Here is a 23,672-nt window from a genome sequence, read left to right on the forward strand (position 1 = left end):
CCAACTGTGAAGCCACGTGCATGCTGCTCCAACAGTCTCATTAGATAATTAGAAACTAAATTGGGTCCTATTAAAGCCTGCTACTGAGCCCTTTCTCTAGGTAATTTTCAGTCTGAGATTCATCCAATACATCACAAAATAAGAGTTATGGATGATCTATGAACATAATATACACACGTGCAACATAAGTCATTGACAAAAAGCCTTGTCTCACAAGAGGCATTATGAATGAAATGCACACAGTAAAAATCTGTGAACAAGAATGTTCAATTTTTCCCCTATTTCCACTGGTCACATCAAAACAGTCATTCAAATTTAACAGTTCAAGAAGACGCAAAACATATTGTAGCGTGTCCAAGCACACAAACATGAAAAAAATAGCTATGACTGAGTAAAAGCAACTTGTCTTTCTAAATGTACCCATTACTCTGAATAATTTACAGAACAAGCAGAACAGTTTGCAAAGGTACTATTTTTTTTCAGGAGAAATCAGACACATTTGTGGCATTTTTGACATTAAAGGATTATGCAATGTAACCAGGGCATTAATATTGTTTTCCTGTTGCTAAAATGGGCCTCCAGCCTCTTTCACTCTATTAAGAAGAAACACTTGAAGCAGGTCTTTGTTTTAATCCAAAGATTAGAGCTCCTTTTTTATGGTTAAACCATCGCAAGAACAACTTAGCAGAGACCTTGAAATTGCACTGACTTCTGCAGAGCAATCTCCAGATTCTGACCATTTCAATTTAGTAACATCACTGTGACTAACGGGAAGTGACGAAGAGTTTTGAATAGCTAGCAAGTCTAGTAGGACAGGAAAATGTAATCATGAGTAAATGTTTGAAAGTGGTTGTGCCCTGGCAGAAGGGCAGCTTGACAGCAGACAGCAGTTGCCCCTCAGATTGCCCCTCTCTGTGTGTTTTCTGCATCATATGAGCCCCTCTCACTTGACATTTCAGTCTGAATAAACAATCTGCTACTTTCTGGGCTCTGCTCTACAACCAGACAGAGATCTCATTTTTAAAAATGAACTGAATGGCAGGAGACAAATGTAAAGACACAGAGAGGAGGTCGACTTAGGAGGTCAAGTAGTACAGCTCCATAATAGACAATACCCAGACTTCTTCATTTCTGGGGACACAAATGCCACTCTTTGATGTGGAAAAATTGCGAGAGTGTTGTGAAAACACTTGTGTACACCCATGCACATTTTTTTAGACACGCTGTTGTCTAAATACAAGCTAGGGTGTCATTTAAAATTATTACAAATCTGAATTGCCAGCATGGCAGAGTCAGTGTCTCAGGCACTGATTGGCCATTAAGGTCCTGGCTGCAAATTGGAAGAGGGACAAAAACATCAGATCAGGAAATTTAAAGATTTCTCCAGATAACAATTTCAGAAATCAAATGTCTGTAAAATATCCCTTTTCATAGTTGTTGACAATAAAATGCTTCTATAACAACACTGCGACTGCTATTGAAATTGCTTTGAATACACTGTTACGATGACTATTTGTTTAGAGGAGCAACCAATAAGCAGTGGAAATATACAGCACTGATGCATCTTATACAACTACACAGAAATGCGTTTATTTGTGAATGTAGTTATAGTATGTGCTTTAAAAGCGTGATATGTAAAAAGCTAACATCCTAAGCCATTGAGCTTACCTTCACGGCTATGCAAAGGTTTTATCTTTGTGTCAGACATTTTCTTGGTCACGTGACATTATTGTGTTGAACTGAAATAAGTTCCATCAGCTCTAATAACGTGCTGACTGCAGAGAAGGGTTAAACAGTTACACAAAGGTAACTACAGTACAAGTTTCAAGGAGTTTTGTGGATGTTTTGTGAAACATTTAATTCAAGACGCCTCAAAATACTGAAAAAAAAACTTTAGAGTGCATTATGAAGAGTGCATTATGAGGCCCTTTTTCATGCAAATGTCTTTTCTGTGTTTATTTCTCTATAGCTTACCTCAATGTACTGTATTTGTATATTCCATATGCGTATGCAAAGCCTGTTTCTATGGTAACTTGGGACCTGAAGATGATTTGTGCATATTTATGTAAGAAAAGCTCACTCAGATAAAAGAGTCTACACGTGTGTGTAACACACACCTGAGAAAGCATTGCTGTAGTAGCGCGACAGCGTCTGCATGATGTCTTTGGAGTGCTGAGTCCAGGGCGCGATCTTGCGGTAGGTCTTGACCCTGTGCACCAGCTGGGAGCCACCGTACTGCAGAGACAGCGTGTCTCCATGGTCCTCATATAACTCCTCAAACAACCTGAAGTAGACACACACACACATTAAAGCACACATTAACACACAAGTAATGGAAAGGCGCAAAGGCATACAATTTTAATGTCCAAGCAGAACTGGACATATGGCACAGAACCACAGATGTATGCTCCAAATACATGGGACCATAGTGGGAACATAGAGCTGCAGCTATGTGGAATTGGATTTTGTGCTGGAAACACTGGGATAAAGGCCTGGGGAAGCTTCGCATTTGCTGCCACTAACGTGGGGATCCTAATAAATAAAAATCCGACATAAATTGGCAAAGGTTTTCACACACATATTCATATATGGCTATAGCGATCTCATTTTACTCTAAGCATGTATATAGCATTTGTTTAGTAATTTATAAGAAAAATTGGAGGAAACAACAAAACCTGAAAAAAAAACACACTGACAAACACATAAAATGTACGATGAAGGAAGGAGCTTTACCTCACACAGTCAGTATCAAACTGCAGCTTGGGCTTGTCGATCATTCCCAGTGCATAAAGCTGATAGGCCAGAGCACACTTCCCCACCATGAACTGGGCAGTATTGGTCCGGTCCAGACAGTCCACACAGTTGGTCCGCAACACACCAGTCTACAATGACAAAGACATTGAAAACCCATAAAACCACCTAATGTCAAGGCACTGGTCTAGTTCTGCAGCTATGTCAGCTGCTGCTGACCAATGTAGCGATAGCACCTTTGAATAAACATTATAGACCAGAGCTGTTTTTCCTTGGCCCAGATATCTCTGTGCCATGAATTAATATATGTTTACCTTCTTCTATAGTAGTCAGTCGACAAACACTGTCTATTTGCTTACTCTGCTCTCTTTTTGTTTACCTTTTTATATATGCAAAAGCTGCAGAGTTCAGAAGAAAAACTGATTTTTCATGGAAATAGAATTATGAGACAAAAGTTATCTCAAAATAGTTTTCTATAGAATACCTGCAGCCGTCCACTGGCTGTGATGTGTCCACCCACATCTCCCCACCTGAAAAAAAAAATGACAGTTTAATTTAACTGACAGTTAATTTAATTCAACTTAAAGGATAGAACACTGGACACAGACAAAACTATTAAAGTGTACCTTTCTGCTCTACTTGCCTCCAGGCACATCTTCTTCTGCTACAAGAGGTGTGGTCACTGTTACAATAACTATTTCTATCCTTAATATATTGGAGTTTAAAAAAAATGCAATGTAGGCACGAATCATGCAACTTTAAAGACTTAGGCTGAAACTGCACCAGCATGTCAGGTTTGCTAGGAGAAAATATCCTGGACTTTGTTTATATCCAAGTTGCTGCTAATGTAAGAGTGCTCATGCTTACCCAAGACTGTGTGGTGTTGGTACTTATTAATATTCAGTTTACGGTTTTTAGTTTTAGTCTGCAATTATTTTATTTTTTGCACCTATTTATTGTTACAATGAAGAAAATCAGGAGCAGGTTGTCTAGCATGTAACCCCCTGTCAATCCAAAAATTACTGTTTTTACACTTTTCTTTTTTTGAAAGAAAAACTTTTCTTTTTCGTTTTTTTTTTCCCAGATTAAACAAAGGAGACAATGTGTTCTGATAAGTGAGCTGTTACCTTCGGACAGAGCCAAGCTGGCTGTTTCCCTCTGTTTCCAATCTTTATGCTCAGCTAATAGGCTGCTCTAGTTTTATAATAATGGGCAGGTATGAGAGTGATATCTCTTCTCATCTAACTCTCGGCAAAAAAAGAAAAGAATAAACAAACAAACATGTAAAATGTCGAACTATTCCTTTAAAATAAAAGCGGGATGAATTTTAGGTTTGAAATTTTGAGGTCCAAGACCAGTCAGATACTGGGCAAGGTCCCCTTCTGGCTATGGGCCTTCGGCCTTTATTAGTCCTTTTTTCCCCCCAATTCAATACACTACTCGCTATTCATCACTTTCTTTTTAAAGTGTTCTCCAAAAAACAGCAATAGGCAAGAAAAAAAATCACACTGTGAAAAGAAACTGCTTCTACATTGCTGAAAGGGGAAGCTCTGAGGACAAAATTTAATAGTTGGTGAAGAGTGGGCTTTAAAACAAAGTGTATCAGTACAGGGCATGAACTCAGTGAACTGACTGAGATCAATGAACGATTGCAGTTAAAGTATCAAGTATGTGTGAGACCAAAAAGGCAGTATGATAAGGACAAGACAATGTTAGCAAATCTCTGATTTTTATTTTTCATGAGCTAATTTATGCACGTGAAGAAGGCTCCAGGCAGCATCCACATAAAAGCTTAGGAGGGTTTGCTTTGTGTGTGTGTACATGGAAGCAGTGGACTGTGTGCATGAGTGTGAAGTGGGAGTTCATTACAAAGAAAGTGAGACTGCGCTGGGTAATGCAAAAGGGAGGGTAATAAATACTGACCATGGCTTGGTCGTGGATTATGTAACAGAATGGTAATGTTGGGTGAAAATGATTAAGACATGCAGACAATGGAAGAGTCGTGCGGTAAGTACATGGACGGCAATCTACTCAGCTCGTTAGCATAAAACTCTCTGCAACACAACTGCCATCAGGCATAATTCCTATTAAGAATTCATATCTGGAGAGTTTCCAAATTAAGTAGCGTCGATAAGTCAAGTCAAATATGCAAATGCAGTAAAGATGGTGGTGTGGTCTCGCACATGGTTCAACAGCTGAGTGAACAAACCTTGAAATGTGGTCTGAAAGTGTGTGCATAGTGAGTGTAAGGTTAGAAAAGGCTCACCTGTCATCTGGTCTGAGGGTATGACAGTAGAAGTTGGATCTATTAATGAAGAAACCTGTTCTCTTGACCACATTCTCCGCTATCATACTCAGACGGTCCAGAACATTGCACAATTTACTGAGAAAGAGAGAAAAAGGGGAACATCAAATTAGTATTTTCTGAAGAAATCAATCCAAATTTGGTGTCTCTGTAGTTGTAGCTGACTTACAATACTGACTTTTGTAATGGTAAATGGACAGCACATATATAGCAGTTTACAAAGTGCTTCACAATTGTGCCTCTCATTCACCCATTCACACACCAATGGCAACAGAGCTGCCATGCAAGGCACTGGCCTGCACATCTCTCATTTTGCAGTCTGGTGTTATACCCAGGACACTGAACCCGAACACTTGGAGGACATACTGCTCTAATTTTTTTTTACCAGGCTGTTTAAAAGTATTAATTTATAAACCCTGAGTTGAACATTGATCCCAAATGGGATACTGACATTGACGGGAGGCGGATGTTATGTCAGCAACAATTTTACCCTACCTCTTGGTGTAGCGGGCCATGTCCCAGGCGATGTAGTCGATGCAGTGATCTGGAGGGAGGAACTGATTTAGGTTGATCACTGCGGGGTAGAGCTCTTCACTCAGAATCTTCTCATGTTTCCTTTTTTCCCGCTTCTGTAGCACAAGAAAGACGTACGCTATGTCACGTGTTTGATGTTGGTTCTTTTACCGAAAAGCAAAAAAAAAAATTCAAGGCGTTAATGTACAGTGATAATAGAATTCCCATGAGTACACAAACATATAGACAGACATGTGACAGATGTTTTCTCCCTCAGAGAAAAACAGAGCTGCAAGAAGCAATTTAAGCTCCATTCAGACTTGGACATATGTAGTAGAAAGCACACAACTGTGGATTGATGTTGCAGACAAATGGGGAATATATGATAAGTGGAGCAGGTGTGTGAGATATTTTTGAAAACTTAATCTTAATCTGCAAAGAGTGGGATTAAGAGCTGGAATAGCTCTTGAATTTGGAATCTAAATACAGTAAATGAAAATGAGTAAGTGCAAACTAGTGGAAGTTTGAAAGCACATAATGATGTATGACTACGGTGACCATCATTCTTTATCATGTCCAAAATATAGGGGGACTGTTCCGTCAAACTGTTAAAGCAATTATCCTGTGAAGGCAAATACAGCACGTAAAGGTGAAATAAGAACATGATGATCATGTATCTAACTGATAAAGACAGGGGCACACATCATGAGGCATTAAGCACACATGTCCCAGAATACTGAGAGCAACCACAGGAGGTAGGAAAGATGCATTTTTTTCATTAAATGATTATGGTCAGGTAAAAAACTAAAGAAAAAAACTAAAGCAAAGGAAAATATATTTTCCCATTTTGTTTAACTGTGAAAAATATTAAATACCAAAAAAGGCTATGGTTCGCATCAGTTTATCCACTGAATGAGTAGAATTTTTTTTTTTTTTTGAGGTCCAGATATTTTTAGTTAAGCAACAGAGGAAAAAAATAATGATAATTAAAGTAAGTGTTTTTTTGTTAATGAAAATAAACACACTCGGTCATAGTCTTTGTCTGTGACCTGTGCTCACACTGCCCATTAAGTCATATCTCCATGTACTCCTCCACCCCTCATTGTGCCCTCTTGACTGATCACCCTGGGTGATAATTGGCTTGGATGCATCATTTAGCAGCTCACATTTCCAGCCACACATCCAGCAGTGGCAAAGCAACATAGCAACCACTCAAATTATTGTTGCATTTCCTCACCCATTCAGCAGAGCCTGTCATTCAGTCTGGCTCATACACATATGCATTCACGCTTTCTAGGCACAGACTACAAATACATTACACGTGCACATACTGTACACTTACAGAAGCACATGTACTGTTCACAGGTATAAACCAGCATACAAATGCCACAGTAATAATCATGGTCATAGATGCAGGTACATATCATGAATACATACACATATGAACACATGCACATGTACATACAGGAAGGGGCTGGGCATGGACATTTTGATGAATAGAAATGAACCCTGTCATTATTTTAATGTATAGTTTTAAACAGTAAAAGGGTGTGTTAAAAAGGTGTGTTTTATACTTTATTCCTCTTCCCTTTCTGTGTGTTGGTTGGGTGGGTGCTGCCGTTTTAGACAAGAGTCTCTCAGAAAAAAAAGACACCATGACTAGAGATCACCCTGATGAAATTAAAGTGAATAAATTAAATATTTTTTAAAGATGTCTCTGTGAGGCGAATAAAAGTTATCGCCCACATTCAGAACAAATGGACTCTAATTAAGTTAGCCGGTTGGAAAAGTGATTCACATGCGTGGCCATGTGCGCCCTCACTCTTCCTCTCTTTCTCTCTTAACATACACACTGAGAAACATGCACTAACCCATGACAAAATCATGCACCCATCCCGGAGCTGACATGGCCACGCCGACCCTAGTCACCACCATGGAGAGATGGACTGTCATGATTTCATGGTGAATTGCCAATTCCTTCCTCCTTCTGTCTGCCTGGGATAAGAGAGAGGGTGTACTGTATAAGCAGGGGGTCCCCTCCCTTACTCCCCACAGTCTGCAAATATCACATGGCTGCGGCTTGTGCGGACCTCTGAGGTCTGTGATTGGTCCCTTGTCTCATGGCTCCCCTTGTGAGTGACAACGTGAGCTTGCAACCCAAGCTACAGACTGTAGGGCTGCGTGTTCAAATGTGCCCATGTGAGTGTATGCAAAAAGGCATTGCAAAAACTACTACTACTAAATGGGAAAATGTCTGTCTAACAGCAGGAGGCAGAAAAGGTGTGTGGGGGACAAACTATGTCTGTGTACAATGATGTGTTACCTTTCATAATAGCTGTGTCTGTTTCTTTGCCAAGGGAGATCAATATTCAAGGGAGCATTTCAACTGCTAGTAATCACCAGCCACCGGGAAGATCTCTCGTGACTGTTAAAGTCAGCACAGCGTCAACTAACCCCCCAACATCAAATTGAGAACTTGGACAATTACACAATCACACCCTTATTTGATATCTACCTGTTGAGTGATTAAACAGGCCTGGTATATTACATCCAAAGTCACTTCAACAATCCATATCAACAAGATCCCCATCTGGAGCTTACATAATCCGCACACTGCGGAGCCGGTCTTTTAAAGAAAACACCGGTATTTTAACATGGATCTTGGTTGATGTACTGCATCTACAGGTTAGAACTCTTGCCCGCCATCTCTCCAGTGACAATGATTACGTTCATATTAAATCCTGATGTATGATGTAAAAATAATATTCCCTGTAATACAACATATTGTTTGCCAGAAAACAACTCCTAAATAAAACTTGTTCTTGTTTTGACATACATTCTTTTCTTTACTGACATTTAAACAAAAATAGACAGTGTCACAGATTCAATTAGACAAGTAGTGAGGTTAAAAAAAAAAAAAAAGATATGAAATCTTCAATAGTGCACCACTTCCACCCGTAATTTTTAGGTTTCCTGAAACGTACAATCCTAAACCACGGTAGACAATTAAACAATTGGTAACAGGTAAACAATTTCAAGTTAATCATGAACATGCCCACTGTGTCTTCAAATTCAAATTAACCAAATAGTGGGATGTCAGTTTTGTTCTCGTTATTCCTGTTGTTCGGGAAAAGGGAAGCATACATGTCATTTGCCACAGTCAAAATAAAGAGTGTAAAAAAGTGTGTGTATGCGTGTTACCTTAACCAGGTTGAGGATGATAATAGGAGAGCCAAACCGCTGCAGCATCTGGTCAAAATGGAGCGCAGCTACATGGGCGTATGGGTCAGCTTGGTCCACTGAAGGAGAGGGCAAACTTGTTTGTTGTTTGACATTTAAGGCATTAAGGTTATCGCATGTTACTAAGTAGCTACAAGTGATACAGTATCTCAACTGGATGTCCCTGCGGAAAATGTCAACAGAATTCATTTATCAGCAAAATTTAAGAAATGATGCACAAAATCTGAAATTCTGAAAGGAAGTTCTGATGAAGTTTTCAATTAATGCAGAAAATTCCTTTTTTTAACTGCATCCGGATTCTTCTCAAAACTCAAGCTTCATTACTAAAATACAGGCAGATGAGGTAACGTGCGTTATTAGGGCCAGGTCTGTTTCATAAGGCCAATAAAAACCGACTAATAATAATAATAATTTTAACTACCACCACACTGAGAAGCAGGGTTACTTCTGACCCCCGCCTCTTTTCCGGCGTATTGTTCCACTGTTTCATGCGTTCACTTCCATTTTCATTCTTCTATTCATTCTTTATTTTAAAATCATGTTTAATGCCTCCATTTGCCACTCATGCGGAGCCCCACACCTGCACACCACCGTCAAATTGGACCGGTGAAGCAGTCAGAAAATAGATTGGAGGAAATAGGTCAGCTCATTCCACCGTTTATCCACCACAGATGCTCACAGGTATCTCAAAACTGACAACTTCACTCCACTACTACTTCATCATCATGTTGTCTACTGCACAGCCGTTCAGGCGGAGGCCTGGAGACGAGAGTTTATGTAAACATAAAGAGATGGCACCCTATAGCATTCTTATGGTACCTTGGGAAGAGAGTATTAACAATGACGATGATGACGAAGAAGAGTAACCCATTAAGGCCATCGCCATCGCAACCAAGATATCTGCCCACTTCAGGCGAGTCATAAAGACGTTATATTTATGTCACAATTAGTCATTGACAGTCATGGCAAAGATAGGCAAGGGGTAATGCATCCTGTGATATGGACAAATGTACACAACAGGCTCACACACTGAGCTCGAACTCTCTCTCAGGCACGTCGCTGACCTACATTCGTCTAATAGATGTCATTCCATGCAGCCCACGTCAAAATCAAATAAATATTACAACTGCATTGAACGTGGGTCGATTATCAGTCTGATTTGAACAGCACCTAGTTTTGCATAGTGGAGGCTTCTTGATATCAGAGTCACAATAGTGAAGAATGGTAAAAACAAGTGAGCAAAAACAGGTGTAAATGTATAATATTAAAGTCCAACTGATTCAAACTACATCAAATGAATCAGTCATTCCTCTCTGCAATCACATATAATTTAAGTTGATTTTCAAACTCATCCTTAATCATTTTTCCATTATGATAACAAAGGGTTGCATTTTTGGTGAAATATCACAAATGTTTCTTTATCTCTGAGCCTATGAGTGGTTTTGTCACTGCGGATCTTTGACAGCGGTGCCCTGGCCAGAGCACAGGCAGACACAATAAGCAAACTTGCACTGAAAACTGTACCTCACAAGATGCTGGCAGATAGTGTTTTGTATGGAGCAGTATGGTGCTGAAAAGTAAGAACCACAGTGGCATCTGAACTAACCGAAATTACATTTATGGGCACGGTTTTAAAGTTATAACAATAATACGTTTATTCCGTTTCTTTCTGAGAATTAGATGAAAAGATCAACGCTGGCAATGGGGAAATAGTTAGTCAGGCAATGGACTTCATGTCTGAGCTTGAGACATGAGAGTGGTATCGATCTTCCAACCTAGCCCTTGACAGAAAACCAAATGCATTTTGCCTGGTTAATGCAAAGAAATGGGAGTTTTTGCATTTTTGTTTTTTTTTTCCTAAAGAAGAGCAGATATGCATGCAGTGGAAGCTTCATATACTATATTGACATGAGAGTGTTCTTGATCGTCTCATCTGACTCTGGGCGAGAAAGCAAATAAACGGATGTGTGCCAATACCAAGGGCAAACGGTGTCAAGCTACATACATACACAAGATGCAAGAATAGGGCAACATTTGGGAAATGTCAGATAAGGACTGTCTTTAAGGATCAAAGTGGGACCAGGATGATGAGGTAAGCTGATACACAGAGGGATCTTAGGGACACGCTCAGTGTCTCTATCTCACACAGGTAAATGTCATCCGAGGATGAATTAAAGGGCAAACTGGGGGGGAAAAAGATTATGATTTAATACAGGCATTGTACACATGCAAGCACCAATGTCTTCCAGTCTATATATACATACACAAAAACACACACACAGCAGTCTCCAGTGTCCTCAGTCTCAGGGACCTGATCACCTCCCTCTGGCCCTGGTTTTGTGTTTTTATCCTGCTCATAATGAGATGGGAGAATGAATACAAAGATGAAAACCAAAGGGGGCTGGGTGTGTGGGTTGTCCTGCCTTCACCTATTTCTTTTCTTCTTTGCCAGTGTTTGAGAGGAATGGCTCTTGTAGAAAGCCACTGTCTGTATTTTAATACAGTTATTTTGATTATGTTCTTCTTCTGTCCTTACAAGATTATTTCTGGTCCTGGGCAGCTGATATAATGAATACACTGAGCATTATAAACATAAATAGGGGCGGCTGTGGAGCAGCAAGTTAAGAGTGCGGCTTTGGACTTTGGACCGCTCAGAGATCAGAGGGTCGCCAGTTCGATTCCTGGACCAAGCACAACAGATATAGGTGGTGGTGAAGGAGACGCGCCCCCCCACCTCTGTGACCATGGCTGTGGTGCCCCTGAGCAAGTCAATATAAAACATTCTGATACTGGACAAGAAAGCGTCTGGAAATGTGCAAAGTAAGACAGATATCAGATGTAAACAGTGATCTTACATCGTATGGGGGGTTTTGGCATCATGGTGGAAATGTCCTGGGACCAGTAGAGCGGGACTGAACCTCGCACCTGGACATATGAAGAGTAACTTCCCGCCGTGAAAGACATAACTGAGGCGTCATGGACAATCTGCTCTGTCTCAACCTCGTTAGCCACATCCCCCTAGAAACAATAGAAAGACACAAAGAAACCTTAAGCAAGGTTGGTAAAAAGAAACTCACCACAAGGTCCATTTAGCCACTGGTCGGGAGCCTGCGATCATTTCACATGATCTTCATTGACAGATGGACAGATCAAGATCAGCATGGATGAGAATTTACAATCCAATGACAACTCATCAAAATCTATATGCTGTTGAAGATCATGCAACATTGTTGAAAGCTCCACAGCAGCTATTAAATGAACCTTACTTTGACATTGGATTTTCAGCTGCTGTTTCCAAGGTCGAGTGAATTTTGAAACACAGCATGGACAAAGTGTTTCATTGAATAAGTCCACTTTTAGCCCACAGGCTTTTTTCACAGCAGACATTCTGACATGACACAGCAGGAAAATTGCTGGTGTAATTAATAATATTAATAAGTGCTGAACTAGTTCCGGGCCCCCTGACATATTCAGGTTCACTGACATGGCTTACTGAAACACTTAAATAGAACAAAGCCATCCTTACACATTACATCTCTGCTGTTTCTGTGATAATGAGTCTAAATGTTGCTTGTGAAAAAAGCTGTGTGCTACAATGAAAAACTTGCAGCTTTGTACAAAAAGACCACTTTATTTGGCAATGCACACAACAGCAGGAAACTGTGAGAATCGTGTCCAGCCTAATCTCAGTGCAGGAGTCCAAACAGAAAGAGGAAATCTGTGTTTGTTCCTAAAGTTCCTCTCACCACTCACCCACACAGACACTCATGCATACTCAAGGAAGAGGCAGCAGGTCAAATTAACCCCCTGTGATCAACCTGAGTCATCTCAATCATCCCAGTGGCTCTAAGCCCTGCCTCCACTATCTATTCCTCCCTGTTGCCTCGGCAACTGCTGTACCTCACAGTTGGCTCCTCTTTTGAGGAAGCGGGTCCCGGCAAATTTGCTGGATCGCCTAGCAATGAGGGTGATGTAAACTGGTCGGCCGTAGATCAGAAGCTCTGTAGTGGTGCGTAAAGGAGGAATAATAATAACAATAATAATAATAATAATATAACATTGAGTGCATTACACCATAATCTGTTGGTGCACATATACAACAGATTCATATGCATCATTGGTCTAATCGACAATATTAAAACTCTCATTTTTGTTTCACCCAAACCACATACTTGTAGAGTGCCTACAAGTATGTGGAAAAAGAACTATACTAACAATTATGAATATTGACAATATCATAATTATTACTGATCAACTCAAAAATACAGCAGATCTAAAATGACAAGCCAAAAAACTTCTGTTGGCTGTTGACGTATAACTGCCAAAGGAAAATGGAAGCCAGTGTTTTTAAGCATCACTCATGTATATTGCAAATTAAATAATACCAATAGAACCAAAAGTTCTGAATATGTAACATTAAGCAAATAACTAATATTTTTTTCTCTTTTTGGTCGAACAAACACTTTTTGAAAACAAAAATTCCTCAGCATCCGTTGTGTTTTGCATACTATACTATAAATGTTCTTATTTAATGTTCTTATTCACAGTAAGACATTTTTGAAAATAACAAAATAATTAATCTTACAAAAGTTTACCACACATACTTAGGAATTTTTTATAAGGCCCAATGTCTCCCTGTTCCTCACCCACATTGTCTTAATGCATAAAAATGTATTTTCTCCTGTATGCTTCAGGGTCTCCTCAGCAGCCACAAATTTCTGTATTTGCCCTCTCTGATGACCACCCTTTGGTCCTCCCCTCCTCTCAGAGAAAAAGCACTGAAAGCCAAACAGTTTCCAGGAATTGTCAAAACTCAAAACACTCATAAAGTGTCTCTATGGTAGCATGCTGACTGATATGGCAGCACGGACTGTGCACCCAAGCTAATCTACCTGCTGTTTTCTAATGCGCACCACAAAGGCATTAGGCAAACGCAAAAACACTGCATTAAATTATTAATTCATTAAATAATAATCACTGATAAAATATGAAACAGCAACTTTTTTTTGACTGAAATGCAAAAAGCCATCAAATTTACACTGCTTAGTGTGATTTATGTAAATGGGACTTGAAAAATGATTGAAATCTTTGGTATAAGTAACCTGAGGCAGACTTTTGCCATCATAAATCAGACTGTTTATTCAGCTCTAGTCTAGCCCAAAGCTCCTCTGCAGCAGTAACCCATGCATCAATACTACAAAGGCTTCTCAAAAAATCCAGTGGAAATTATTAATGTAGAGTCTAATATAAATCCCTGGTACACAGCTTCAAAATAAAAGCTGCTGTAGCACTGAAATAAAACACAAAAAGCAAACAAGTTAATGCATGCACAAAAGCGTTGTCTTCCATCCAAAAAGAAAAGCCTCATCTCATTAAATATGCACAATGTTGCTGCTTTTTCCCTGCAGATAACAGATGGAGAGATTATGCAAGTGCCAGTGTTTACATACTTGATAACCACAGCTTAATTGCCATCATACGTGTTTTGCTAAATCCCTAAAAACAAACACAAATTGAATCTGCAGTTTTGTGGTGAATCACACACTCTTGCTCACAGTGTTTTCCACGTGCTCGGATGGACGCTGAGCACAGATCAACAAGTGATGCTGAGAGATGAGAGGGAGTGTTGACAAAGGATGACATTGTGAGAGATACAGTGGTGTCTATTGCTCGTGTGCTGATGCTGATACATGTTGTCTGGGGCATTCTATATACAGTTATAATGTCACACTCTATTGAAGGGGGATTGAAGGTTTTTTAACTTTTCTTTTACAACCTAAAGCAGCACGCTGGTGAAAAAAAGCACACAGACAAATAAATAAAAGCAACAGCCAAACAATTCTGTAATGTACAAATGAAACTGACTTGACAGTGCTCAAAGGATACTGGACTGGCCACAAAAGCCATGGATTATATACATAAGCCAGTCGTGATGCACTATGTCCTTGACTCGTTCCAGCAGCTTCCCGTTCCAGACGTACTTGTAGTACGGCTCGTTCTGGAGGCCGTGAACAACTGTGGCGGAAGAGTAGGAACACATAAAACCACTGGATTATTTTCCTGAACTGGGATCAGGTGGAATTATCAGATAGAAAGTAAGAAATGGAAAAAATAAGATTAGCTGAGGTGGTGAAGGTCGAGGAACAAGAGCATATTTGGAAACATTAGTAAATTGCTGAAACTAGGATTAAGGCTATATTATTGTATTACAAAACAAGTCATACATTAACACATCAGACAAGCCAGACAGTTTGCCCTAGCTATTATCTCCAACTGAAAAATATCCAGTCTGATTAATTATGTGGAATTAACTGCTATTACACAAATCTAAATGATGCCGTAGCTAAACTCAGTCACAATGGAGACAAAAAAAACTCACTAAACTCCCGGTAAGCATAACTAGCTTAGCAGATCTCAGTAACTGTTTTCTCAGCTTTTCACTCTACAGTGTAATTCATAATTTGGTGAGGTTAGGCTACCTTTATGTCACATCCTTTAAAATAATAAATAATAAATTAATTTTAAATATTAATATCAATATAAATATTAATAGCAGTCAGACAGATAGATGGACCTAGAAAAACAGAGATAGAGTTCAAGCTATAACTAAATATTTTAAGTTTATTTTAACAATTACTAGTTAAATTGGACACGGTTCAGCCAAAAGAATAAATATGACTATACTGTCTGTTGATCAACTTCCACTCACCTTGCGTAGGCAAACCCTCATCTTCAAAGATGTCAAAGCTGTCCTGCCTACTCTGTGTGTGTACCTCTTCCTCAGTGGAGGATGCTGTCGATAACCACAGTTCATAAGGCCTCTGCAGCAAAGTCAGGTTGTACTGCAGCGAGTGGCTCAGGTCATAGCTGTAGCTGCAGGGTACAAGTTCCATAATGATTTTAGGATTTGGCAAAACCACAGAAATAAAACTATTAACAATTTCATCACCTGATATAAAACTATAAACATCAAGTGTATTTCATGTCAGAGGAGACTGAGTTGACACCAAAATGTGGTAGCTTTTGTTAGGCTAAATATGCATGTTCAGTGTGGCACATGCAAAATGACACCTCAAATTATGTTTTTCCTTCCTCGCTGACGTGAGCAAACTACTCATAGTAAAGGTGTGTTATCACTGTGTCATAATCTTTTACCTATTAAGTAGGTGCTTGCTGAAAAATGCAACAAACAACCATAAAGGACATGAAACCTTTCCATTAACGGTCACTGAAATATTCAAAACACTCAGCATTTTCAGACTGTGCACACCCCTTGTGGCTACCAAGTGCACATTTGTAGAGTCCGGAAAACAGGAAAACAAAGGTCAAATAAACTAAATAAACTTCCTTGATTTTATCTGAGATCTGTGCATCATCACGCATGACCAGCCTTGCACTGAGTTTATGACATCTTGAAGAAAGTGCACATAGTATATATACATGCCAAAGACAATCATGTTTGAGATTTTGTTCAATTCAACGTAGCAGTAGTTTCTGTGAAAACAAAAAAAAAACATTCAAAAATGTCCCATATCACAGTTTCAAAAGTCTCTTGTCCCCTGGTACTTTTCCTAACTTTCTACAACATTAACAAAACATTACCTCCTCTGAGAAGTTGAAAACCTGCACAGGGCAGATGTAGAAAGCCCAACTACTTGATGTGATTTAGTGATATATGATGATGTTTTTTTAAAGAGAATTTGGATTAAGAACTTTCTTACCTGAAGTAGAAGTTACTGGAGAGGTCCACGTTCTGAAAGATCCGTACATATCTATAAAAGGAAAACAGTCAAACTCACATCTAAAAACATGAGTTAGAATTGATTCATATGTATTTATCTGTAATTTGCTACTTCAGTGATTAAGAATTCACTCTCTTATCAGTTTTATGACAAACATTAAATAAAAATACTTGGTAGTTTGCATAATTTTTAATGTAGATATGATGTGTTTGATCAGCTATAATACTATATATAGTATAGTTTCCATTCTTTTATGCTATTCCTAAAGTTTTGTGTTCATAAATAACTGATATTCCTTTAAATTGACATGGAATTTTATTTTTCTTGATGAATCCTACTGCACCGGCCAAAAACATTTTACCTTATCATTTTCGATACAGCAGAGACAAGGTTCAGTGGACAAAATGCCACAGCTTCAATTCAGCCAAATTCTCCATCCTTGAAAACTTCAATGTGTGTGTGTTTGAGAACAAATATGCAATTCTCCAAATGGCACCCTTACAAATATAAAGGGAAGGGTGAGGGGGGAAACAAGACAGTACCTTGCTTCATCGGGGTGTGTAACCCTGACCGAGTCATTGGGGATGTAGATCATGCTGGTGTCTTCAATTTTGTAGATGGAGTGGCCACCAATGTCAGCCATCTTTCTGCGCTTGGTGATCAGCACAATGTAGTACCCCTCCAGGAAACGAACAAACCCTGGTAAGAAAACAAAACATTAAAAAAAAAACATACAAATTTGAAATCTTTCAGAACAAACTAATTCTCTTTCAAGTAACTTTTTTTCCCACCTTACCACTGACATGAAAAAAACTCTGAGCAATGTTATTACTAGGTCAACTTTTTTGCTGCCTACAAATCAGCAAACAAGTGGATTACACTGTTTGTGGAGGTGGATCATGAGTGTTTGTGAGTCACATTTCACTATATTACCTATTCACTATAGTCTTACATAATTAAAATGTGACCCAGAAAGTATCATGCAACATGTAATGATTTGCTTTCAGCTTTTGATGAGCTATTTTGTCATTGGTGATGTTCAACATGTAATAGATGGAAGTGGATGATGACTGTGTGTTTGAATATTATTAGCAATATCTAACCCATCAAGGCCAGTCCTTTATATAACTGTGCCTGCTAGACATGCGTCTTCATTATATTACTACTAAGACTAATCTGTGGACAGCTGAACTGTGTGTCACAGATACAATTTTGTAACTCAATAGGAAGTGCCGCTACATTTGGACTATTTACGATCACAGAAGCCCCAGTACCATTATGTTGTAAGCTGACTAGTGAGGATGATGAGGTTCATATTATGTTTCCACACACAAATAATACATACATAATGCTACAAAAGATACAGATACATATCCTGTATAATGTAAATCTGTGTATATTTATGGGTACGCCTCTAATGGACTGCATACTCTCCACTGAAACAAGCAGTTGTTGATTTAACAAAAAAAAAAGAAAAAGTTTAAAAGAAGCACTCCACCAGTTTTACATGTCAAAGTGAACTCAGACACTCAGAGTAGTACAACTGTTTTCACTAACCTGTGAAAACAGTTGTAACTGTCAACTTCCACGTCAGGTGTTTTTCCCTGTGTAATGGTAGTCAACTAAGCATGTGAGCTACAGTCATGTATGAGAGCAAACCATCCTTCTACAGTCCACTTAATATTCTCTCACCGGTGGCTTTGCTGACTTACAATTCCTATGTCAGTTCATTCTGTTTCTTCCTGCCACAGATGGGTCAGACTGACAAAACTGACAGATGAAAGTGAATAAAAATATACTCACAATAATGGTATTCATTACATAGTGTAATAAGAAAGGTGGCAGGCAGAGGGGCTCTCAGGATACACTGTACCCAACATGGCTGTATCACTCTTTTATTCCATATGACTCAGTGACTTTGACAAAAAGCTGCTTGTGAACGAAGATGGCATTAGGGCACAGTGGAAAAAAGCATGTCATTTATTTAAGCAGACGTCAAAGTCAGCATCTGTCTGTGTCAGTGTGACCGACCCATCCCCAGCCTCAACAATGATGCTGAATTTAATCTTAAAAGTATACTATTACAGCAGTCATTTGAACAGGAGCAGGACTGAATCTTATCTTTTATGTGTTGCTCTTATACCCTCAAAGAGCCTCACCAGTATTAAATAACAATTGCTGGTATCTTCCTTAGCCAGAAACTGATATGTATACACACACACAGGTACAGGATGAACTGGAAAGTAGAATGTAAGACCATTGCAACTGTGATGTATTTTTAGCAGCATGGCTCAACTGATGGCAATACAAGTCAGTCAGTCAGTCAGTCAGTCAGTCAGTCAGTCAGTCGGTCAGTCGGTCAGTCGGTCCACCACTTTGGTTCAGACTAAAATATCTGAACAACTACTGGATGGATTGCTGTGAAATTTTGCGCAGACGCTCATGGTGCCCTGAGAATGAGCGGTCATGGCTTTACTGAGCCCCTGCCTTTTTCTCTAGCATCATCATGAACAAGTTATTTTGTGGTTCTGAGTAAAATATCTCTCCAACTATTTAATAACTTTTGTGACCTGGTCCCATCATCAGGTCAAAATTTAAATTTAACGCTAAAGTTAGCATTTACCTCAAAAAACCACTGTGCCAAAGTACATCCTCACAGAGCTGCTAGCAGGGCGGTAGACTCTTAATCATGTTACCACGTTTTCACTTTTATTTGGTCTCATTAAGTCCTGCTGGTACCACTGTGACGTGAAGGATGAAAGTAGACCTTCAGGTCCACTTTGCACAAGCCCATCAAGTCTGTATTTTAATCATTGTCATTAAAAAGATCCCTTACACAAGAGCATGTTTAAAACTAATTCAAGCCCTCTTCTGTCGTGTATAGAGAATGCGTATAACACAAAATGTAGGTCATGATTTCAGGACTGATCATGCAGCACATACACCAAAGTCACAGCTCTGTCACACCAGTTATTTTCCTCACAGCAAGTGGAGTGCAAACACTGTCGAAGGACATGTACAGTGATCAGCCACACATGATCAGTTACACAAACTTCTTATGTAGCAAAACCTTGGCAATGTATATGGAGCAGACAGACAGTACAAGACTGACCTCTGAAAATGAGAGTGACCTGTGTTCCATAACTTGAGTGAACAAAAAGCTGGAAAAGAGACACTGTAAATGCCTTTAATAAACCTTAGAATTATACTAAGTTATAATTGGGATTGTAAGGTAACGTCCAAAGCACAGAGATGAGCGTTTTTCCCTCCATAATGAATTAAGAACAATGTGTAACAATGTATTTTAACAGTCTGCCATTTCACAGAAACTAAAATTAATCAGGGATTTAATGTGGGTTTTTTTTTTACACTGATCAAATGAAAAAGACTTTTTATTTGTTCTCATATATGACAAAGAAAAAGTCACATTTTAGAAGCTGGAACCAGAATATAATTGGTATTTTTGATTAATTTTCCTTCAATGGACTAATCAACTAATTATTGCAGCTCAAGTTTTCTTTTATGTTTATCAATCCCCTGCTCTTAATATATAGAACCAGGTCAATACCTGCTGCTGGAAAACTAATTCTTAGGAGATGAGGTACACGTTCCCATCATTGTGCCCAAAACAGTAGAGGGACCATACTCACCCACAATCCCAAAGGCTGAAACAGCCCTGGACAGACCCGAGGAACCCTTCTGGCCAATTTTGGTGCGGTTGCCCAGGTCCAGGCGGCCCAGCAATTCCCGAACCTCTTGCTGGTTGTACACATGCTACAAACAAACAAACACATGAAGATATAGTATTTACATACCAGGTATGATGTCTTTCTTTCTCTAGAGAAAAGCTGCCATTCATATGTGGCAAATTTTCAACTAATAACTTAATTCACAGCCAGTGAGACTTGTGCAATAAAATTCTTTTCTGTGCAATAACAAGTAAGTGACTAACAGGCCTTGTTTAATCAATGGCTCCAAATGTTCTACAAGAGGGTTTAGATTGATCCTAAGTGAGGCAATTAAGCCCTAAAAATAGATTAACTGCTGTCCAAATTCTTTTGGCAATGCTGTAATGAATAAACAGTAACTGTGCTTTTTATTATTCAGTTCTAAAGATCAAATGCAAACAGGTCAACAACTTTGCAAACTAGTTATCTGCATGGGAACTTTTGCATGTTATAGATTTACCTCCTCTGCACTATGTAACAATGTGTTTGTGTGTGCATTACTGTACATGCTTTCCACAGTAAAATACATTAATCTAGGAGATCCCCACTATCCAGTTATTTAGGTTCTTTAAATCACTGTATATTCTTTATCTCACCAATATAATGAGGTTTTATGGAGCCTTTTATTTAATTGTGTGTGCATCGTATTTCCTTAAAAATGAACTGAAAGAAAGTGAAAGACGAGGCTGTTCCCTACTTTAAACCTGCTCACCTCCATTTCTTCATCATATTCTCAAGCATCCACGCTGTTTATAAAATGCTACACTACAATATCAGCAGGAATGAGAGCGTGGGATGATGGGGATTTAGTCATGGATGCTTCATAATAACAAAGACATCATAATCATTATCACCCGCAACATGAATAAACAAATCAACTCCCAGCTCATAGATCCTGGTAATGAGCAGTGGAGGAGAAAAGGAGGCACACTCAGCACTCGTCAGCTAAGCTGTCGTTCACAATACACTTGGGACAGGCTGAGTGATTGTACACTTTCCCCCCAGGCGTACTGTACAGTATTACATAAGCATATACATTTGCACTGTACCGACTCTGGTGGAAACACAGCACTTACCTTATCGTCAATTATGACCAGGTCTTTGGGTTCTGTGCGGTCAATCTTCAGGACTCTGTGTTTGGTCTGTGCCTGATTGCTCCCCACCAAAAAATACCTCTGGAGAGAAAAATTAAATCATGAATGTACTGTAGGCTGTAATGCATATGGTGGAGATTATCACAAGGGTTTTTGCAATGTATACTACACAGCTGCATCTGGTAATAAGTGAATTCTTTAGATGGTGAAATGACAAATTGTGATTGCATAATATTTTGTGCATCAACACAAGAAGCTTCCTCATGGAGAACATTTAGTTCAGAAGTAGTGTTTACCCACCAATTCTGAGAGAACACAATAGAATAATGTGTTTTGGAGAAGACTATTTATATATATATATTTATATATTTTCAAATTCCACTAGACATGGACAGTCTGTGTTATTACAAGGGCTTTCTAGACTCCCATGGTTGAAGTCTTACTTTCTCCAGGCCTTTTTTCTTATAATGTGCAACGTTTTCTTTCCACAATATGCTGCCCAGGTAGAAACCAATGTATCAGAAACCTGTCAAATGATACATAAAAGGAATTCAAGCCAGATATGTATAATACAAACTGCACAGGACTTTGAATGGAAGTGGAGTTAAGAGTAGCTACAGTCCAGAGTACATGTGGGCACAGCACATATTTGATCACACAGATACATTCTAATATGTTCCTTGTTAAGATCTGTGTCTTCCTTGTATGTCTGTTTTTTCAAGTCATTATTTTTCTCATACTGGGTTGCAAGATGGCTAAAGAGCGTTAAATTGGAACATCATGTATCAGTACAGTCCGCAGCCATTTAGGGCCATTTTGTCCTGTTCCACACTTCCCAGTATCTTATGGAGCTCTCTTTGTCCACAATAGTAAGGCAGTCTGTTTATCTACTGTTCAGTAAAATGGACTGACAGAGGTTCAACAGGAAACTGTGATAAACTGACAAATGTTTTCCTGCCTTATTTTCTAAATGTTTGTGACTAGTGATGACAGCCATAAATCACACCTTCATTTTAACACTGGTGTAATTTTAGTCATTGAAAACATTTTTTAATGCACTGGCAAACATGTAGTTATCTGCATGTAATTTGTAAGGTAGGAAAGAGGGATGCAGGTGCACATATTTATATCCAGTGTGAACAAACCTAATCCAACCTAAACTAATCTTTACAAGTAATCTTGTTTGATGAAAAGTAATCATTCTGACAGTCTAGACAATTGTAATGCAATTCCCTATGACTAGAGGTCATTGTAAGTTAAAGGAGACTGGAGTATCATCACAAACACTCTTTTGCTGCCATCTAGTGTTAGCTCACAAGCATGTGCAATCCTACAGGACTTGTGAATTCCAGCAGTTTGAATACCCAGACTGGCTCTCTGGATGTCTGATGAATATTGTCTCTCCTGAACAACGCACTCATGTTTACTTGCATTAAGACACCCAAAATGCAGCCCGGGTGTGCATTAAACGAGTTATTATGTAATTCATAAACATTTCGTTGGCTTCCTGCACCCTGCAAAGGATAACCGCTGCCCAGACTGACCTAGCGTTTTGGTAGTCATTAAAAATACAGTGATAATAACAGCAAAAAGATTATGTGAAACGTACGGCTCTGGTTTCATACAGAACCATCCTCTGGATCCCACTGATGACAGCCGCCGACTGAGGCATTTTTATTCCTGTTTTCTCCAAACAGCCACAATCCAGCAGAGACAACAGAAGAGCTGCAAAGTCAATGTGAACACAATATGTAAATCCATTATACCACATCACAAAAAAAACGAAATAAAAAAGTTACACATACTGTAGTCAACCTTGATACTCATAGCTACTGTGTGTGTGTGTGTGTGCATCTTTTCCGTTTTGGCCTCCACCTCTTCTAGCTAACTTTACTCACCATTTATTTAGCTAGCTCGCTGCATTAGCCACAAACCGTCTCCAGTGATGATAGCATCCATCTTCACTAGCAGTCAAAACAACTACTCTGAACGTTTTTAGTCAAAACGTTAATATGTCTGTAAACTGCCCGAGTATTTTTGGCTAGCATACATGAGCATGCAGCATGAATTTGTTTTAGTCAGGTGACTGTCATGAACATCCCACGTCAGCTGATACGGTGCCTTGCAGAGTCAAAAAGCTCGAATGACAGAAAATGCGATTATTAAATAGATGCAGTCAGTCCTTGTTTATGACTTTCAGTCTATTCATAAACACATAAAACTACTCTTACTATAAAAATAAAATAAGATAAATAAAACTAACTCTCAAACCAAAAAGTAGCTAGCATTTATTAGCTAC

General features: G+C 39.0%; 1 protein-coding gene across 2 annotated transcripts in view; it reads right to left on the reverse strand.

Moving 5' to 3' along the window:
* Positions 1-23,446, reverse strand: part of fig4a (FIG4 phosphoinositide 5-phosphatase a) — a 41,811-nt gene extending 18,365 nt beyond the window's left edge. For both annotated transcript variants that reach the window (XM_041064550.1, XM_041064551.1), the window contains exons 1-16: positions 23,272-23,446; positions 22,983-23,098; positions 21,356-21,454; positions 20,202-20,325; positions 17,094-17,250; positions 16,531-16,581; positions 15,519-15,682; positions 14,696-14,824; positions 12,710-12,810; positions 11,665-11,827; positions 8,771-8,868; positions 5,552-5,685; positions 5,018-5,134; positions 3,236-3,281; positions 2,734-2,882; positions 2,118-2,284 (exon numbers count right to left, since the gene is read on the reverse strand). In XM_041064550.1, the coding sequence (XP_040920484.1) occupies positions 2,118-2,284; positions 2,734-2,882; positions 3,236-3,281; positions 5,018-5,134; positions 5,552-5,685; positions 8,771-8,868; positions 11,665-11,827; positions 12,710-12,810; positions 14,696-14,824; positions 15,519-15,682; positions 16,531-16,581; positions 17,094-17,250; positions 20,202-20,325; positions 21,356-21,454; positions 22,983-23,045 (1,762 nt within the window). In that variant the 5' untranslated portion in view covers positions 23,046-23,098; positions 23,272-23,446. The remainder of the gene's footprint in view (positions 1-2,117; positions 2,285-2,733; positions 2,883-3,235; positions 3,282-5,017; positions 5,135-5,551; positions 5,686-8,770; positions 8,869-11,664; positions 11,828-12,709; positions 12,811-14,695; positions 14,825-15,518; positions 15,683-16,530; positions 16,582-17,093; positions 17,251-20,201; positions 20,326-21,355; positions 21,455-22,982; positions 23,099-23,271) is intronic.
* Positions 23,447-23,672: the final 226 nt, after the last annotated feature.

Source organism: Toxotes jaculatrix, chromosome 19 (assembly GCF_017976425.1).
Source record: "Toxotes jaculatrix isolate fToxJac2 chromosome 19, fToxJac2.pri, whole genome shotgun sequence".
Lineage (NCBI taxonomy): Eukaryota > Metazoa > Chordata > Actinopteri > Toxotidae > Toxotes > Toxotes jaculatrix.